The sequence below is a fragment of the Oryctolagus cuniculus genome, chromosome 13 (assembly GCF_051225735.1).
Source record: "Oryctolagus cuniculus isolate XC-2025 breed Fujian yellow rabbit chromosome 13, ASM5122573v1, whole genome shotgun sequence".
NCBI lineage: Eukaryota > Metazoa > Chordata > Mammalia > Lagomorpha > Leporidae > Oryctolagus > Oryctolagus cuniculus.
Genome location: NC_142879.1, coordinates 99,142,818 through 99,162,746, shown reverse-complemented (window position 1 = coordinate 99,162,746; position 19,929 = coordinate 99,142,818). Strand labels below are relative to the sequence as shown.

General features: G+C 44.4%; 1 protein-coding gene across 4 annotated transcripts in view; it reads right to left on the bottom strand.

The window, feature by feature from the left end:
- The window catches only part of DIP2C (DIP2 acetate--CoA ligase C (putative)), a 488,945-nt gene that overhangs the window by 48,352 nt on the left and 420,664 nt on the right, over positions 1–19,929 (bottom strand). For all 4 annotated transcript variants that reach the window (XM_008249365.5, XM_008249366.5, XM_008249368.5 and 1 more), the window contains 3 exons: positions 18,491–18,621; positions 3,863–4,031; positions 2,920–3,090 (listed from right to left, as the gene is read on the bottom strand). In XM_008249365.5, coding sequence (XP_008247587.1) covers positions 2,920–3,090; positions 3,863–4,031; positions 18,491–18,621 — 471 coding nt within the window. The remainder of the gene's footprint in view (positions 1–2,919; positions 3,091–3,862; positions 4,032–18,490; positions 18,622–19,929) is intronic.

Sequence of the window (19,929 nt, the reverse complement as noted above, 5' to 3'; positions counted from 1 at the left end):
CCAGGTCTGTCCACAGGCTTACTTCCTTCCACTTTAACCTGAACTTTGGCACAGTTCCAGTACTTCACTGCAAATGGGGCTTGTTACTCTATCTATCTATCTATCTGACAGATAGAGTTAGACAGTGAGAGAGACAGACAGAGAGAAAGGTCTTCCTTCTGTTGATTCATCCCCCAAATGGCTGCTACGGCCGGCGCTGTGCCGAACCGAAGCCAGGAGCCAGGTGCTTCCTCCTGGTCTCCCATGTGGGTGCAGGGGCCCAAGTACTTGGGCCATCTTCCACTGCTTTCCCAGGCCATAGCAGAGAGCTGGACTGGAAGAGGAGCAACCGGGACTAGAACCTGGCACCCATATGGGATGCCGACGTCGCAGGCAGAGGATTAACCTAGTGAGCCACGGTGCTGGCCCCTACTCTATTTATTTTTACTAAGAATGTTTTATCTACTTCCTAACAAAAAAATCCTTAATGTTTACTGCCTGTCTCATGGACTATGAGAAATGTCCAATGAGGGCAAGACACGTGTTTTGAATTTACTTGCAGTAAATCTGACCCAGGCTGACATAAGGTTTCTTAGTGCCCTGCATCTATCACCCTTTCAGACACAGACGTCTGTCAGCACTGCTTACTGGGATGCGACATCATATATGCCATATACACTGTGTCACCTTTCAATAGGCCAAAATACTTAATTCTGAAGTGCCCCAAGGGTCCTGGCCAGGGCTGAGGATCTGCATTCTTTTGTGGATGTATATTAGTTAATTTATTTTTACTAGACAGCTTGATATTTCCAACTATTTTCCAATACAACCATTCATAAAAGGAACTTGTAGCTGAAAGTGAGTTGGGAATAAAGTACACAAGCAGACAAAAATGGAAAATGTACAAAAATCATTAAAATGTTGCCAAGATTGCAAAATACCAGCATGACCTGTAATCAGGAGTATTAACTTCTGAATTACTGGTTACACAGATGGGATTGTTTTTTCATAAAAATACATTACTATTTCCTATGAAGAATGTCAAATTTCATTTGCTCAACATTCTTATAACACCTATTTATTTGTCAAAAAGCCATCACATGTCGTTATGGTTCTGGGTGCTGAGGACACAGCGATGCCAGAACTCCTATTTCATGTTCTTTGAGGCAAACAGCTCTCGGATAACTCCATTCCTGATTCTGTGTCACTTTCCTACCCTTGCTTTTCTGTCACCTTCCTTTTTATTTATTTTTTATCCAAATTTTAGTGTCATTTACCTTCTCCTGCTTCCTTTATAGTGTATGAGCTCCTTTTAGTTTATAAAGTATCTTAAACATTTTGGACCTACGGGAATGGAAATAAATAAAGCATTAAGTGAATGAATGATTAATAAATGTGCGTACTCTTTCCCTGTGTAGCTACAGGATTTTTGTTTTGTCTGATCAAGCACTGTAGGACTTCGTCACCTGCAAAACTTTGTCACCTGCTGCAGTGGATGAGAGCTAAGAGTTAACATGGAATTAATTCTCTGCTCTTCTTCCTTCAGTCCCCTCAACATTTTAGAAGAAAAAACAGACAAGCAAGCATCACTATGATCCTCTCTCTCTCTCTCATAAATTCCTGATTTGTTCTTTACCAGGCAGTCTATGTCGGGGTTACATCTGTTATTGCTGAATTTAGCTAAGGAAGGGATTTCTATATTTCCCATCCTAATGGAAGAAATGGCTACAAACATTTATGAGCAGATAAATGTGAATAGGGAAAATAAAATGTCAATACTTAAAGAACTAGTTTGGTAAGACAAACAATGCAATTCTTTAGGCAGAGGAATTAATTTTAATTATAGCATAAGGTTTACTTGACCTTTGATAGAATCTGGTAGTTTATAGCTTTTTAAAAAAGAATGAAATTCAACGAGGAGGACAGGTCCTAGGAAAACCTTTTTGTAGGTGTGCTTCCTGCAATGATCGCTTCAGAGACTTGTCACATGGGAGGACAGGAGGTTCCTGCCTCAGACACAGGTGCTGAGGCCACCCTCCAGATCTGGATGAAACCAGACCAGGAGCCTTCCGAGGCTCACTCAAATAGCTGCCGGAAACACGCATCTTTAGGATGGCACGGAAAGGGTGTGAGGGGAAGAGGGGCAGAGGGGCAGAGGGGCAGAGGAAGGTGAGGCCTGCTAGCCCTGCACCTTCCCAGCACTTGGTGTGAGCAAAGCTTCGATTCCTTCCGTGTGTTCACACCACCAGCTCTGCAGTTCTGCCTGGGGCCGGCTGGCTTTGGGTGGAATCGGAGGAAGGGCTCCGGGGAGGGCATTCCTGTGTGTTCCCTTTCCCTCCTTTCCACAGCCCGAACCAGCATGGCGCTCTCAGCTGATTGGTGCATTTTAGAAATTCAAAACAAGGGAAAAAAAAAAAAACTGAAGATGGTCATATGAGATGTAAGGGAAAAAAAAAAAAAAAGAATGCACATCTATGTTGGGAGAGCTCCCTCACTTCAACCCAGCTCACAGAAATGCTGGCTGTGTATTACCACGGACCACCACGACAGCAGCCGCCTCCCCAACCTGCTCACACAGTGTGACTCCTCCAATGGAAGGGACTGTCCATGCTCATGAGTTAGGTGTTTTAAGAGATGGGATGTCTGCCCACGGTGAAACAGTCTTCTAGTATTTACTAAAAGTCTGACTGTACAGGTCTGGGCAAACTGCTCTGTCACAAAAATTAAAACGTTCCAAGACACAGCAAGTGCTCTGAATGTTAACTATGGATAATGGATACCAATGCAGACCATAATTTAAAAAGGAAAAGAAAAAAGTGTGCCCCAATCACATGCATTTGTTTTTGAGATATTCTCCTAGCTGCAGCTAACCGTCAGCAAGGGTAAATACACTGTTTACTCTTTTTGACTCAGCTGCTTATTGCGATCAACGAAACTCACCTGCAAGCAAATCGCCAGGTTCACTCTACAGCCAAATGAGGTGCTTACAGCCCGTGGATGGAGGCCCAGGTCTTTGAACAATTTTGAGAATGACTGTGTGAGGGCTATTCGCGGCCGTTCTTCTGCCACAACAACACAGGTCCTTACTCGGGACAAGTCCAGTCCTCGTGCCTGGAAATGATGACAGTGCCACTGGGTCAGCCTTCATCAAGTTTTTTTAGCTTTGTGTAACCAAGCCTCTTTCCCTTGAAAGCCCATATACACAACAGAAAATGTAATACACTCTTCATTTTCAGATCTGTGCCCATGGCATTGATTAACTCATTCCAGAATGTTGGGGAAAAACATACACTCATTCAGTATGCTATTACAAACGTATTTTAATCAATGGCAAGAAATAATGGTGACTATCATGCATAGGAAAAAGAATTTGCTAGATAAAACAACCAAAGGACAAGGTTTGGAGAAGAAGTGTTTGAATGCATTTTTTTTTTTTTTTTTTACAGGCAGAGTTAGACAGTGAGAGAGGTCTTCCTTCCGTTGGTTCACCCCCAAAGCCAGGAGCCAGGTGCTTCTCCTGGTCTCCCATGGGGTGCAGGGCCCAAGCACTTGGGCCATCCTCCACTGCACTCCCGGGCCACAGCAGAGAGCTGGACTGGAAGAGGAGTGACCGGGACAGAATCCGGCGCCCCGACCGGGACTAGAACCCGGGGTGCCGGCGCCACAGGCAGAGTAGATTAGCCTAGTGAGCCGCGGCACTGGCCAGATTTAGGATCTTTTGAGCAGACCTAGTAGGGGCACACACTCATGGCGAAGCACGTTCTCGCGTGGGAACAGCGGGGACCTCGGCCCGCTGCGGCGAGCAGCTCCAGGGAGGCACCGTCACAGGACACGGGGTGACACAGGACACGGTGAGGACAGGTGAGGGCCCGCGGCCGCTTACCTTGAGGGATTCCGTTTGCGAGCCCAGCCCCTTGGTACACAGCTCCATCACGGAGTACGAGCAAAACGTGTCCCGGACTTTATACTGACTCACGGCGAGCAGCCACAGGGCAGGGTTGCTTTCCAGCTCCGACGGGGGGATCAGAATGGACTGGTGCCCCGAGTACACGCTGCGGAGACACAAGCGGCTGTCAGCGCGCGCTGGGCCACGGACGGCGCCACGAGGACCCAGGAGAAACAGCGGAGGGGCGGTTTTGTCATTTGGCAGGAGGGAGTGAGGAGACCAGGTGTCTACAGAGAATGAAATCGCGTTCATGACCGCATTCTGGAAAGCACCAGGACTCCGGGGATTAGTCGCTTCCGGTTTGGCCACTGGGCGCACACAGCTTCTCTCAGAGCTGCTGCCTCAGCAAGCCGGGCCGTCTTTCCACGGCCGTCACGTTTTGGTGAAAAGACCCGGATGGGACCGGCGCGCCTGCGTGGGGCCAGCGCGGCAAGCGGCGATGCACCTGCGGAAGCAGCCGAGCACGGATCTGCCAGTTGCTGCGAAGGAGGTGCTGTTGGCACGTGACCGCCATCCCCACCCAGTAGCTTTGAGCTCAGTGGTTGGGACAGAGACTGCAGAGCCGAAAATCGTATGAAATGGCCTTTTAAGAAAAAGGTTAGGCCACTGTGGTGCAGAGTTAAGTGGAAGAAAATTCTAAGCGCCCAAGGTCGTCGGTCTTTTTTAAGTTTGGATTTTTACTTTGATAGGATGCAAGCAATCACCAAACAGAAGAACTAAGGCAAGTATAAACATTCTTTAGTTTTTACCTTTATAACGACGGAGCATATTGCGAGGAACAAGAAAAAGTGGTATTACACAAAGAGCCTTCGAAAAGTTCAAGGTAGATTGCACACTATGAAAAACATCAGGCATGGACATCAAAAAGATTCTGTCCCACAACAAACTTCCTACTTGGCCATGGACGTTTTGAAGCACTCTAAAATACTTCAGTTCCTCATCAATTCGTGGAATAAGTGTAGGATTAAAATAATGAAATATTTGCCCAAATTGTATTTTAAATGAAGGTTTTAATTTTTTGTTTACTATTCTGTCAACATTGATACCATCTATTATAATAAAACAGCTGAGATGTTTAAATAAAAGGAATTTTCCAGCTACACAAAATTTCATTCATGAAATAGGACATGGGGCCTCAGTAACTGATGTGTTACAATACTAAAGCCAATTTTTCTTTAATGTGGCCAATCTTATTTTTAAAAATTCCTTTTTTTTTTTTTTTTTTTGACAGGCAGAGTGGACAGTGAGAGAGAGACAGAGAGAAAGGTCTTCCTTTTCTGTTGTTTCACCCTCCAATGGCCGCTGTGGCTGGTGTGCTGCGGCCGGTGCACCACGCTGATCCGAAGCCAGGAGCCAGGTGCTTTTCCTGGTCTCCCATGCAGGTGCAGGGCCCAAGCACTTGGGCCATCCTCCACTGCACTCCCGGGCCACAGCAGAGAGCTGGCCTGGAAGAGGGGCAACTGGGACAGAATCCGGCGCCCCGACCGGGACTAGAACCTCGTGTGCCAGCGCTGCTAGGTGGAGGATTAGCCTAGTGAGCCGTGGTGAAGGCCATGGAAAATTATTAAAGGACTGTGACAGAGGACATTTTGGGGGTAAGTTTCTATTTCTCCCTTTATTTTTCTATATTAGAGTTTCCTTTATTAAAAGGAAATTTAACAAACACTGACCTTTTCTGTGGCCTTTTCAACGGGTTTAATCATTTGAAACTAAGAAGTTGGTCACAGAATTTGTGTGTGTGTGTGTATGAGAGAGAGAGAGAGCGGGAGACACAGAGAGAAATATCAGCCCTCAAATCATTACTGTCATAAATAAGCTATTTTTGTCTTAATATTTAAAGTTTTATTGTGGTATAACAAAGATCATATACAATTTACCATTTTTACAATTTCTAAATGTAAATTGTGGTGGCATTAATGACGCTCCCAGTGATGTGCAACCATCACCTCTACCTACTTCCAAAACTTGTTCTTCACCCTCAACTGAAACTCCATGGCCATTTAGCAGTAATTACCCATTCTTTTCTACTCCACCCCTGGGAACTCTCCAATCTGTTTCTGTCTCCATGAATCTGCCTACTCTAGGCATCTCATATAAGTGCAACCACAGAGTATTTGTCCTTTTCTGTCTGTCATATTTCACTTAGCAAACTATTTTTGAGGCTCATCTGCACTGTAGCATGTGTCAGAATTTTCTGTCATTTTATGGCTAGATAATAACTGTTATGTGTATGTCACTTTTTATCCACTCATCCACTGGTGGACACTTTGCTGGTTTCCACCTTTGCCAACTGTGAATAAAGCTCAATGAATACTGTATCATTATTTGAGTACCTCTTATCGGTTTTTTGGGGGGAGTATACTCCTAGGAGTAGAAGTACTGCTGTATATGATAACTTTGTGGTTAACTTTTTGAGGACTCATCAAACTGTGTTCTATGGCAGCTTCACCATTTAACCACTGGCATGTGTACAAGTTCCAAATTTTTCCACATGATTGCCAACATTTGCTATTTTCCAAGTTTTTGATGATAGCCATTGTAGTGGCTATGAAGCAACATCTCACTTAATTTGCATTCCCTATGGAAATCTACAAGCTACTTTTATAATTACCATATCAAAATCAACTTCAAAATTATAACATTCAATTTTAAAGTTTTTTTAATTAATATTTGTCTTGGGAAAATTAGGTCAGCAAAGATCACTTTATAAGTTACAGGATACAATATATAAAAAGGTAGCACTTTTATACCAATAAAAATAAAATAAATTTTATTTATTTTATTATGGATTAGAGAATTAATATCATTAAAATGAACACATTACTCAAAGTGATCTACAGATTCAGTGCAATCATAATCAAATACCAATGATGTTTTTCAGAATAGAAAACAGAGAAGACCAAGAGTAATCCTTGGGGGTCTGGAGACTGGGTAGATAAGCATCACAATACCTGACTTCAAAATATACCACAAAGCTCCAGTGGCCAAAACAGCATGGTGCTGGCATAAAAACAGACTTACAGACCAACTGGAACAGAGTAGAGAATGGAGAAACCAGTCCATATAAATGCTGCCAACTGATTTTTGACAAAGTCATCAATAAAATACACTGGAGAAAGGACAATCATTTCAGTAAATGGTGCTGTGAAAACTGGCTGTCAGATCCAATTATATTCCTACTTTTCACCATACACAAAAGTTGGCTCAAAAGTCCTAAAATTTTGAAACCAGAAGAAACATAGGTGAAGCACTTCAGTACTGTGTATAAACAAAGATCTTTTGGATGAGGCCCCCCAAAGAACAGGCAGTGAGAGTGAAAATAGATGACATTTTACCAAACTAAGAATCTTCCACGCAGAAAAACAGAGTGAAAAGCCGACCAGCAAAATGGGAGGAAATATTTTCAAACTATGCATTTGACAAGGTACTAATATTCAGGATACATAAAGCTAGCTCAACAATTCAACAGCAAAAAATTAAACAATCCAATTTTCAAATGGGCATAGGATATGAATAAAAATTCTTTAAAAAGACAAATTATCAACAAATATATGAAAAATGCTCCATGTCACTAATCACCAGGGAGCTGCAAATCAAAACCATAATGAGATACCACCTCACCCTGCTCAGAATGGCTATTATCAAAGAGACAAAAATAACAAATGCTGATGAAGACGTAGAGAAAAGGGAACTCTTATATACTGTTGGTAGGACTGTTAATAGTACAGCCATTGTGGAAAACAATGAGATTCCTTTAAAAAAAAAAAAACCCTGAAAACCAAACTATCATATGATCTAGCAATACCACTCCTGGCATATATTCAAAGGAAAGGAAATCACTACATCACAGGGACATCTGTGCTCCCATGTTTACTGCAGCACTATTCACAACAGCCAAGATGTGGAATCGTCTTGGGTGAATGGATAATGTGGAACATATACACAATGGACTACTATTCTCCCATGAAGAGAATGACATCCTGTCAGCTGCATCAATGTGGATGAACTGGAGGAGGACATGTTCAAACTCATTTGTGGAAAGGAAAAAACTGATCTCATAGAAGAGACTGGAATAGTAGTCACTAGGGACTGGAAAGGGTAGGGAAAGGAGGAATGGAGAGAGGTTAGATAGAAGGAATTAGTGTGGAATTCTAAAGCCCAGCAATGTAACCAGTCTACAACAATCTGTGATATATTTCAAACTGTGGAAGAATCTGAAGGTTCCCAACCCTTAGAAATACTTTAATGTCTGAGGGGATGGAAATGCTAATTACCCTAATTTGATCATTACACCTTATGTAGATAGCCGCAGTACCTCATAAATATGTATACAAATATTACATGTAAATAAAAAATTCCAAAAACCATTTTACAATGAGGTTAGAGATTCAATGGTATTACATATATTCATATATTTGGCGCACCTAAAGACTTTCAAATACTTATTACAAGTAACATCCTAACAAACTAAACTTTTGTACCCAGCTCTTGGATTTTGTGAAACTAAACTTTCATTCAGATGTTCTTTTATCCAAATCCAAGGTTCTTTAAAATCAGTGTCCCCCTCTCTCTCTCTGATTTAGAAAGCCAACCCAAAAAGAATTTTCCAACATGTTTCTCACGTTTAACGTTTACCACTCATTATTATTTTTTTAAGATTTATGTATTTATTTGAAAGTCAGAGTTAAACAGAGAGAGAGAAAGAGAGGCAGAGAGAGAGAGAGAGGTCTTCCATCCGCTAGTCACTCCCCAACTGGCCTCAATGGCCAGAGCTAAGCTGATCCAAAGCCAGGAGCCAGGTGCTTGTTCTGGGTCTCCCACGCAGGTGCAGGGGCCCAAGCACTTGGGCCATCTTCTTGCTTTCCCAGGCCATTGCAGAGAGCTGGATCAGAAGTGGAGCACCCAGGACTCGAACTGGTGCCCATATGGGAGGCTGGCACTGCAGGTGGCAGCTTTACCCACTGTGCCACAGTGCCAGCCCCATCACTCATTATTCTTAAAATAACCTTCCAAGGGGCCACTTTTGTGGCACAGAGGGTTAAGCCACTGCCTGTGGTGCCAGCAGCCCATATCAAAGGACCAGTTCAAGTCCTGGCTGCTCTACTTCCAATCCAACTCCCTGCTAGCATGCCTGAGAAAGCAGTGGAAGGTGGCCCAAGTATTTGGGCCCCTGCCATCTACAAGGTTGAGCTGGATGGAGTTCCTAGCTCCTGGCATTGGCCTGGAGCAGCTCTGGCTGTTGAAACCATTTGGAGAGTGAACTAGTGGATGGAAGATCTCTCTTGCTCTCTCTCTCAATTCTGCCAAATAATTAAATCTTTACAAAAAAAAAGAAAAGAGAAGTTCCCCAGAACCATCCACTTAGGGTTTGAAAGAAAAGTCCCATCTCCTTGGCTCCAACAGCATAGGTTGGTGGATGCCTTACACCTCCTCCGCTGTCTCCCCACAGGTCCTATGCAACAGGTTTTGTAGACCAGTCTTATTTCCAGGATCTGTCACAGCTGAGACACATAACCCTACTCTCCCATCTCCCACTAGGACCTTCACCAGTGGATCCTATCCCAGCCTTTTTCCTATGATGGGCAGTATCTCTCCTTGCTAGTAGTTGCTGTTACTATTTTCAGTCTCACTGCCACAACACAGCACTCCATAATCGCCCATGAACTCTACTTTGACTTAGATTGTTTCTTCTTCCTTTCCTTCCTTTCCCTTTCTCTCTTTCTCTCTTTCTCTCTTTCTTTCTTTCTTTTTTGACAGGCAGAGTGGACAGTGAGAGAGAGAGACAGAGAGAAAGGTCTTCCTTTCCCGTTGGTTCACCCTCCAATGGCCGCTGCGGCGCTGTGGCCGGCGCATTGCGCTGATCCAAAGCCGGGAGCCAGGTGCTTCTCCTGGTCTCCCATGGGGTGCAGGGCCCAAGCACTTAGGCCATCCTCCACTGCACTCCTGGGCCATAGCAGAGAGCTGGCCTGGAAGAGGGGCAACCGGGACAGAATCCGGCGCCCCGACCAGGACTAGAACCGGGTGTGCTGGCGCCGCTAGGTGGAGGATTAGCCTATTGAGCCACGGCACCGGCCTAGATTGTTTCTTATTAGCTAATGTGCCGACTCCAGTTGGAAACCTCTAGGCAGCACTGAGCAGGAAGAAATAAAAACCATGGAAAACTTACCTCTGCTGAATGGACATTAGGAGAATCTAAGGGGCCCCAAACGGGGTCACACATCAGGTAAAAAGTCCAAGATCTAACGAGCCTACACATTATACCTTAACTACCCACTCTGAGATGTGACAGAACACAGTGCTTATGTTAACACCAAATGCTATTCAACCGGATCATGAATCAGAGTTAACAATAAGGCTTTAATTAGAGTTTCCTGTATGCCTTTTATTGCAGCTCGAATTAAAACAGCGACTTCACACTACACACTTCATATTTTCAGTGTCAGGTACCAAACATGATCATGACAATCAGTTCCATACTGTTCCCATGACTGCTTCTTAGATGTTCTCATAAAGAGACCCAAACTGAAGAAAATTCAACACGAATAACCCACACTAGCATTCTTGAGATTATCCAACAAGATGAATTCATGATCTGCTTGGTCAGAAGTGTTAGCACTGGAAAGGGGTTGGGTCCAGACAAGAGAAATTTCAAGCACAGCTGTGAAAATTAAGTACAGTTTCACTTCTCTCCTCAACCCCATAACTAAGGAGGTAACGTTATGAAGAAGTCAATAAATCCTGGCAATAGAAGACAAACCAAAAACCTCTTGAATTTTCTACTTGCCCTTTCCTTGTGCAATCCAATAAATTCTGATGAACTGCTGCACTTAATGGTCCATATTACTTTTTTGGGGCACTGGTGCTAAATATACTCATGAACAAAACAAATCCACTTAAGAGCAGACTGCTTGCACTGAAGAAATTATTTTCCATGAATTTCTGGAAACTGACCTGCTGTAGCTTAGGTCTTAAAATGAACACAATAAATAAAAAAGACATTTTGGCACCTAATATAGATTTGCATATTACTAATTCAGGGGCTTCACACTACCAACCCAACAAAATATGGAGTTGGAAACTATCCAGAAAATGCGCAACACAGCCAAACGTCACCCTGAGGGTTCCATGGCTGTGGTGCTTCACCAGCAAGCTCTCACTACACATTCTGGGTATCCCAATGACACATGTATTTCTAAGTGCCACCATTTCTGTAGAGGTATACTTTGTATACTCTAAGTCATTCACTTTAAGCGTAGATTTAAATGAATTATCATAAGCCTGCAGAATGGAAGACTTCCGCTTCCATAGGCTTCCCAAGCCTGACTCCCCAGGAAACCCACAGAGAAGCTTGTTGAAGGAAAAGTACATTCTCAGTGTGAATCACTAAAACACAGCAGCTTGATGGGGTCATCCAGGTTGCACTCAGCCTGTATTTCAGAAACATCTTTCCCGCAAATCCATTCAGAAGTCACAGCATCACAGCATTCCCACGATCGCCTCTGCAGTCATAACCAAATGTACAGCGACTATAAACCTCTTTATTTTCTGAAATCCTCCGAAGAAAGAGATCCCAATGGTTTTGCTTCCAAAACATCACACACACACACACACACACCCCTCTCTTAGGTCTTTGAGGTACAATCACTAATATGAAGGCTAAAAATACTAAAAATGTCCCTATCATGCAATTCTGTAGATGTGGGACTGTGGCAGGGCCGGAGACGCACTGAAGGTATAGAGTTTAAGGAGGGATCAACCCCTCTTAAAGCCGTGCAAGCAAGTGCACGAGGAGGGCGTGGAAGACATCACAGTTCTAGAGCAGCCAGTCTGCTGTATCAGAGGCCAGGCAGGAGGAGGAGAGCATCCACATAGGGCAGCCAGGCAAGGAGAGGCAGTGTAGAGGGCAGGCAACAGTGGAGGGAGATTGACTTCATACAGGAGTGTTAAAAATAAGTGTGAATTTTCAAAAGAATGGAGCATGTGTGTGCTGCTTGTATGCATGAACGAATGCATGCACACACACTCCCTACTCTGTTCACAAAAGGACAGGAAGCAGCCAAATCCGAGTAGCAGTGAGCATGCCTGGCATCCCTATCTTGGCTATTAAATATCAGTTTCCTCTCAGATGAACTAGAGGCCTGTATTAGTCACCTTTTGTGCTACTGTAATGAATACCTGAAGCTGGCTGCTACTTTATAAAGAAAAAGGGTTTATTTTGGCTCATAGTAAGATCCAGGGACCCCAGCAGGTGGCTGGCAGAGTTCCAAGATAATGCAAGAGGCAGGGAGCACATGTGTATGCCTCTGGCGTGTGTCCATCTGTCTGTCTTTTAGCCACCACTATAAAGGTCATGAGGATTTCACCTTAACACCTTATCTAGTCCTAATCACTTCCTAAAGGCCTCCTCTGAATATCATGTATTAAGCTTCCACCCTCTTAGCAGCATTAGCGAAAGACTCAACTCCTGTGTGAGTTCGGGGGGACATATCGTATTCGTTCATTTAGTGCAGGCTCCTTTGAGGGACGACGGGACTCAGAACTGGCACAGATCTGTACACGAATGTCAAATGGGACCTTGTTGAAAGGACTCCCACTGGCCAGAAGAGGAAAATTGTGCATCAAAATAGCATTTTGAATTAAAAAAAGGAAATTATCAGGTATAATTATACGAGAAAATGGAAAGCTTGATGAGGGACAAGGATTTGTATAGCAGCCAGCCATTAAATAGCTCTTTTTTAATTTAATTTTTAAAAGATTTTATTTATTCAAGAGGTAGAGTTACAGACAGTGAGAGAGAGACACAGAGAGAGAGAGACAGACAGAGAGAGAGACACAGAGAGAGACAGAGATTCCATTGGTTCACTCCCCAAATGGCCGCAATGGCTGGAGCGTTGATCCAAAGCAAGGAGCCAGGAGCTTCCTCCAGATCGTCATGCAGGTGCAGGGGCCTAAGGACTTGGGCCATCTTCTACTGCTTTCCCAGCCCATAGCAGAGAGCTGGACTGGAAGAGGAGCAGCCGGGACTAGAACTGGTGCCCATCTGGGATGCCAATGCTGCAGGCAGAGGATTAACCTACTGTGCCATGGCGCCACTCCGAAATAGTTCTTTTTTAAATTTTTTATTATTTATTTTTTATTTTTTTGACAGGCAGAGTGGACAATGAGAGAGAGAGAGACAGAGAGAAAGGTCTTCCTTTGCCGTTGGTTCACCCTCCAATGGCTGCCGCGGCCGGCGCACTGCGGCCGGCGCACCGCGGCCGGCGCACCGCGCTGATCTGATGGCAGGAGCCAGGTGCTTCTCCTGGTCTCCCATGGGGTGCAGGACCCAAGCACTTGGGCCATCCTCCACTGCACTCCTGGGCCACAGCAGAGAGCTGGCCTGGAAGAGGGTCAACTGGGACAGAATCCGGCGCCCCGACCGGGACTAGAACCCGGTGTGCCGGTGCCGCAAGGCGGAGGATTAGCCTATTGAGCTGTGGCGCCGGGCCCGAAATAGTTCTTAATCATAAAGGAGAAAAGAAAAACTTCATAGACAAGCGCTGAGGTCAGATATCCTCAGTAACGGTGCAGAGCCAGCATCGCTGGCCGGGCTGCATGAAGAGAACACGACCACGGCTCCTCTGATGTCCCTGCCCAAGACGCTCCACCTGGATGCAATCCTCAGCAAACACCAGACGCCTGTGTCGAGTGACCCTTGAGAACTCCACTGCCCGTGATCTTTCCAGAGCTGGCCTACCAGATTCAGGGGGAGGAGCCCAAGCGATGAGAGCTCGGATGCAGTGTGCAGGTCTGAGCGGGATCCCTTTTGTATAAAAGATGTGATGGGGACAACTGGCAAAACTTGAATAGGGTCAGAGCATGGATGGAGGAAATGTTACCGGTTTTCTGATTTTGACGGATTTAATTGTTTTGTTTTTTTTGTTTTTGTTTTTTTGTATGAAAATATAACTTGCTTGCTGGAACTGTCCCCTGAAATATTTGGAATTGATGGGTTGTCAGGTTGGTGACTCACTGTCAAATGATTCAGGACCAAAAAACAAAAGTCACTTTGAAAATATTTACAGCTTTTCTATAGCTTTGTGATGGTAGGGAAGTTTTTTAAAAATCCAAATAATTTTTTGTATATCTTCACCCTAACATTCCCTTCATATGTAAAATAGATTATTTAGGGGCGGGTGCTGTGGCATAGCGGATAAAGCCGCTGCCTGCATTGCCAGCATCCCATATGGGCACCAGTTTGAGTCCTAGCTGCTCTACTTCCAATCCAGCTCTCTGCTATGGCCTGGGAAAGCAGCAGAAGATGGCCCTAGTCCTTGGGCCCCTGCACCTGCGTGGGAGACCCAGAACAAGCACATGGCTCCTGGCTTCAGATCAGTGCAGCTCCAGCAGTTGCAAGCCATCTAGGGAGTGAACCAGCAGATGGAAGACCTCTTTCTTTCTCTGCCTCTGCCTCTTTGTAACTCTGCCTTTCAAAAATATAAATAAATCTTTAAAAAATAGATTATTTATCAGAGAATCATTGCTATAATGGAATTATTTCAAATTTTTTTTCATAAAGGAATAGTTAGAGATGAGGAGAAACAGAGAGTTATCTGCCACCCACTGGTTCACTCCCCAAATGGTTGCAATGGCCTGAGGTGGGCCAGGCCGAAACCAGGAGCCCAGAGCTTCCTCCAGGTTTCCCACATGGGTGCAGGGGCCCAAGCACCTGGGGAATCCTGTGCTGCCCTCTCAGGGGCATTAGCAGGGAGCTGGATCAGAAGTGGAGCAGCCAGGACTTGAACTGGCACCCACATGGAATGCTGGCATCGCAGGCAGAGGCTTAACCCGCTATGTCACAACACCGGCCACTCAAAATATTTTTAATATAATACTGCATGTTTTTAAAATTTTATTTATTTATTTATTTTTTTAAAGGCAGAGTTAGTGAGAGAGAGAGACAAAGAGAAAGGTCTTCCTTCTGTTGGTTCACCCCCCAAATGGCTGCTGCGGCTGGCACACAGTGCTGATCCGAAGCCAGGAGCCAGGTGCTTCCTCCTGGTTTCCCATGTGGGTGCAGGGCCCAGGCACTTGGGCCATCCTCCACTGCCTTCCCAGGCCACAGCAGAGAGCTTGACTGGAAGAGGACCAACCGGGACAGAACCCAGTGCCCCAACCGGGACTAGAACCCGGGGTGCCGGCGCCACAGGTGGAGGATTGGCCTAGTGAGCCACGGCGACAGCCATACTGCATGTTTTTAAAAACTGTGTCAATCTGTTTTCATAGCTTGGAATATTCAGTATTATTGAGATGGGACCTCTCCCCAAAGTGGTAAGTAGATCCAATAGAATCCTTTTCAGAATCTCAGCAGGCTTTTTTTTTTAAATTGGTAGAAATCAGTAACATGATCCTAAAATAAATATAAAGGACTCATAATAGCCAAAAGAATTTTGACACAGAGTAACAAAACTGGAGAATACCTGCTCCCACTTCCTTATCTTAAAAATGACCATAAGCTACAATAACCAGGCTGTATGTGGTACTGGTAGGGAAATATACTGATTCATGCCTGAAACAGAATTGAGAATCCAGAAACAAATCTTGTATTTATGACCAATTGATTTTTTTTTAACAAAGATACCAAAGTATTTCAATGAAGAAGAGATAATCTTCTCAATTAATGATGCTGAGAAAATTTGACATCTACATTCAGAAAGATTAAACCTTTACATCTAAATGTGTGAATTAAGATTAGGGGTCTCAATGTAAGATTAGGGGTCTCAATGTAAGATTGAAAATTCAGGAGAAAACATGCATTCTTTGTAGTCTTGAGTTAGGCAAAATTCTTAAGTGCAACTCCAAAGGTATAATACATAAATGAAATATTAATAAATTGAACTTAAACAAAACTTGTGACTTTTGCATATCAAAAGGCGATTAAGAAAGTGAACCGACAAACCACAGTGTGGGAAAAAAAGACATTTGAAAATCAGATATCTTGTGTAGTTCTTCTAATTAGAAGTATAAGAAACTCTTAAAACTCAAACAGTGAGAAGATGAGCAATGTAATTTAAAGATGGACAAGATATTTAAATGGACATTTCATCCAAGGAAACCATACAAATGGCCAATAACCTCATGAAAAGATGTCCAGTGTTCATTATGGAAACACAAATCAAAACCGCAGTGGGTTACTACTCTTCACTCACTAGAGCAGCTATAACCAAACAGACCAAATCATGAAGCTGGGAGGCTCATATTACCTGACTCCAAAGTTGCATCACAAAACAACAGTAATCCAGAATGTGGACGAACTGGAATTCTCCTACGCTGTTGATAGAAATGTAATCTGGAGAAGCATTTTTACTGTGTGGCCCTTCGCTTCCATCCTGTCATCCCCCAACAGGAAAGGAAATGTGTGTCCACACAAAGACGTGATGTGATTGTTCCCAGGAACCATGGTCACAAGGAAGCAATCCAGATGTCTGCCAGTGGGTGCATGGGCAAACAGTATTTGTCATATCTACACAAGGAAGCACTACTAAAATGTCAGTGAACATCAGAGGTATTACACAAAGTGAAAGAGGCCAGGCTCACAATATTATGTGATTGTGTTATAGGAAATAGCAAAAAGGCAACTCTAAAAGGGCAAGACGTAGAATACTGGTTGGCTGGGGGTAGGGTTGGAAATGAGATTGACAAAATAGACAGGAATTACTTTAGGGTGTTGGGAATGTTCTAGAATAGTGCTGTGATGATAACTGTATTTTTAGCCTTCATATTAGTGATTGTACCTCAAAGACCCAAGAGACGGGTGTGTGTGTGTGTGTGTGTGTGATGTTTTAGAAGCAAAACCATTGGGATCTCTTTCTTCGGAGGATTTCAGAAAATAAAGAGGTTTATAGTCGCTGTACATTTGGTTATGACTGCAGAGGCGATCGTGGGAATGCTGTGATGCTGTGACTTCTGAATGGATTTGAGGGAAAGATGTTTCTGAAATACAGGCTGAGTGCAACCTGGATGACCCCTTCAAGCTGCTGTGTTTTAGTGATTCACACTGAGAATGTACTTTTCCTTCAACAAGCTTCTCTGTGGGTTTCCTGGGGAGTCAGGCTTGGGAAGCAGAAGTCTTGCATTCATTGGCTTTGCCTATATTGGTACGAGTGCACTTAGCCTCTGATACAGGCGGTGGTTTGGGCTGGGCTTCGGCTTCCCTGCCATGCTGGGCACCTATGTCTCAGGGCACTTTGGTTCAACTGTTGGAAAATGTTCTGAGCTGTTTCCCAAGGAAATAAAAGTTATGATGCAATTATACTTGTACTGAAGAGAAGTCGTTAACCATAACAGTGATTCAGTTCTATTCCTGTTTTCTCCAAAAGTTTTACTGTCCTAACTAGAGTGACACTGTTTTCCAAAAATACACACTTGCATTTTAATCCAGTCTAAAACTATTAAATATTGTGACTATTTTAAATGTGGTTTCGTTAGAGGAGAGTTTTAAAGACAAGAAAATTTCCACCATAGACTGTTAAGAAAATTTATAGCCAGCTTCATTCTGTAGCTTCTTGGTGTTATAGATATATTAATGCATATTTATTTATAAAACTGTATACACTCTTAAAGATTTATGGGAAAGTCTTAGGATATTTGTGTTTGCTTCAAAATGCTCCATTTGTAAAAAAAGGAAGGAAAAAAGTAGATGGATAGATGAAACAAAATTGATAAATTGCTGATACACATGAAGCACTGGCTTATTACAGCATATTTTATATAAATATGTACAATAATATTCATAAAAACACTATGCCACTTGAAGAAATAAACTCTGAAAGGCTATATACCATGCTAATAGTGGATACTTACTGGAATCATCATTTATTAGGTAGTATGATAATTAATGGCTTTATTTTCTTCTTTGTATTACTTTATGTATTTTCTAAAATTTCTGCAATGAACATGCATGTGTAATCAGGAGAAAGAAAAGAAACACCCGTCTACCCCATGTTTCATTCATTCCATAAGCCATGCGCTTGCTGCTAGCCAGGCGTGGCGCTGGCTGCCGGGTGGAGAGCAGTTTGCACACACAAAGGTACGCTCTGCCCTCTGGAGCTTGCTCTCACACATCCCCAGCTCAATGGCCTCCTCCAGGGAAGTGTTGGGGAAAAGGCGGAAGGAGCCAAGAGCTTATAACATCCACTGATTCAACAAGAATTCCAGGCCGGACCTGATTGCCAGGTTTTAAAGGCACTTTGGACTGTGAGAAATAAAAGTCCCAAACAGAGAACTTCTCAGGACAGCCTTAGAAGCCAGTATCTCTGTAAGATCTTTCAAAACGTCGGAGACGCTGCGGAGAGGGAAATGCCACAAGCACTTGTTGTTCTGCCCCTAACAGCCGGGTCTGCAGGGAGAGGCACACAGACTGGGTTGCTGCCACTCAAGTGCAGGCCACACCTCCACTGGAGCTGGCACAGCTCGGGGTGTCTGGTAGGGCCAAACGTCTAGAAAAGAGGGTGCTCCCATAATCCTCCCCCTACCCCCACCCACTGCCTTTTTCCCTAAACAAAAGTCACTAAAGAAGAATCTCACCTGCAGAGGCACCAGAGGACAAATCCCAGTCCACAGTAGGGGTCCAGGCAGATGGCCACTTCTCTAGAGGGGTAAAGCTCACACTGCAGCTTAATAGAACGGCAAAAGGCACTGGTGGCTGCGTGAGACATCTGCAAGACAGACAGGCTTCCTTCAGTGCAGGGTTCCTGATGCGGGAAGACATCGGGGAAGCAGCGAAGCTGTGCTGAGTGCAGGGTCAGTAAGGTAACGAGGCTGCGCTAAACGTGCGGTACCTAACGCCACACGTCTGAAAGATGCTTCTAGGGCTGGGGACAACCAGTAGTCAAGCTCGGGTTATGCAGCGTGAGGGGAGAGTGAGCTGTTGATGTTCTCAGCAGTCTTCCTGTGTTCAAGGAGTGAACAGCATTCACGACTTTCTGGCTCCCCAAGATCTAATAACTGCAGCAACAGAATGAGCAGTATCTGCATTTGAACAGCCGATGATACATACAGGGGTTCTTCTTTGACCCCCCCCCCCCCCCAACAACCTGTAATTAGGTGGGAGAAGATATCACAGTTCAGGCCTGTTTCTGCTGTGCCTTCTTCCTGTGACGTCTCTAGGACGTACCATGCAATAGGCAGCCAGTTAACACGGGCTGGAAAAATCACCCCCATTCTTCATGATTAGCAAAGGGAGGCTCAGGGGCATTGAAGGATTTGCTGATGGGCACGTAAGTTAGAGCTGGACTTAGAAGCAAGGCCTCCTTATACCAGCCCTGTGTTGTCCTTTGCATGATATGGCACTGCGCTATAAGATGGCAGTCAAAACTCTATCTCACTCCACCCCAATCAAGGCTACAGCCGAGACCTATTATCTCCCCTCTACCACTCCCATAGTCCCACTATAGTTAGTATACAATGTGAACTCTTTAGAAACACTGTGAAATATGAACAACAAAATCAGTCCTATTAACAAAAACATTCTAGCCAACGAAACCTAAGAGAAAAAGAGGGGAGAAAGAAGCATGGAAAACTGTGCTAAGTTTCATGGTTTTTTTTTTTTTTTTTTTTTTTTTTTTTTGACAGGCAGAGTGGACAGTGAGAGAGAGAGACAGAGAGAAAGGTCTTCCTTTGCCGTTGGTTCACCCTCCAATGGCCGCCGCGGCCGGCGCGCTGCGGCCGGCGCACCACGCTGATCCGATGGCAGGAGCCAGGAGCCAGGTGCTTCTCCTGGTCTCCCATGGGGTGCAGGGCCCAAGCACCTGGGCCATCCTCCACTGCACTCCCAGGCCACAGCAGAGAGCTGGCCTGGAAGAGGGGCAACCGGGACAGAATCCGGCGCCCCAACCGGGACTAGAACCTGGTGTGCCGGCGCCGCTAGGCGGAGGATTAGCCTAGTGAGCCGCGGCGCCGGCCTGTTTCATGGTTTTAAAACATGTGATAAGGTAATCCAAAATAGCATCTCACTCAGGGCTAAC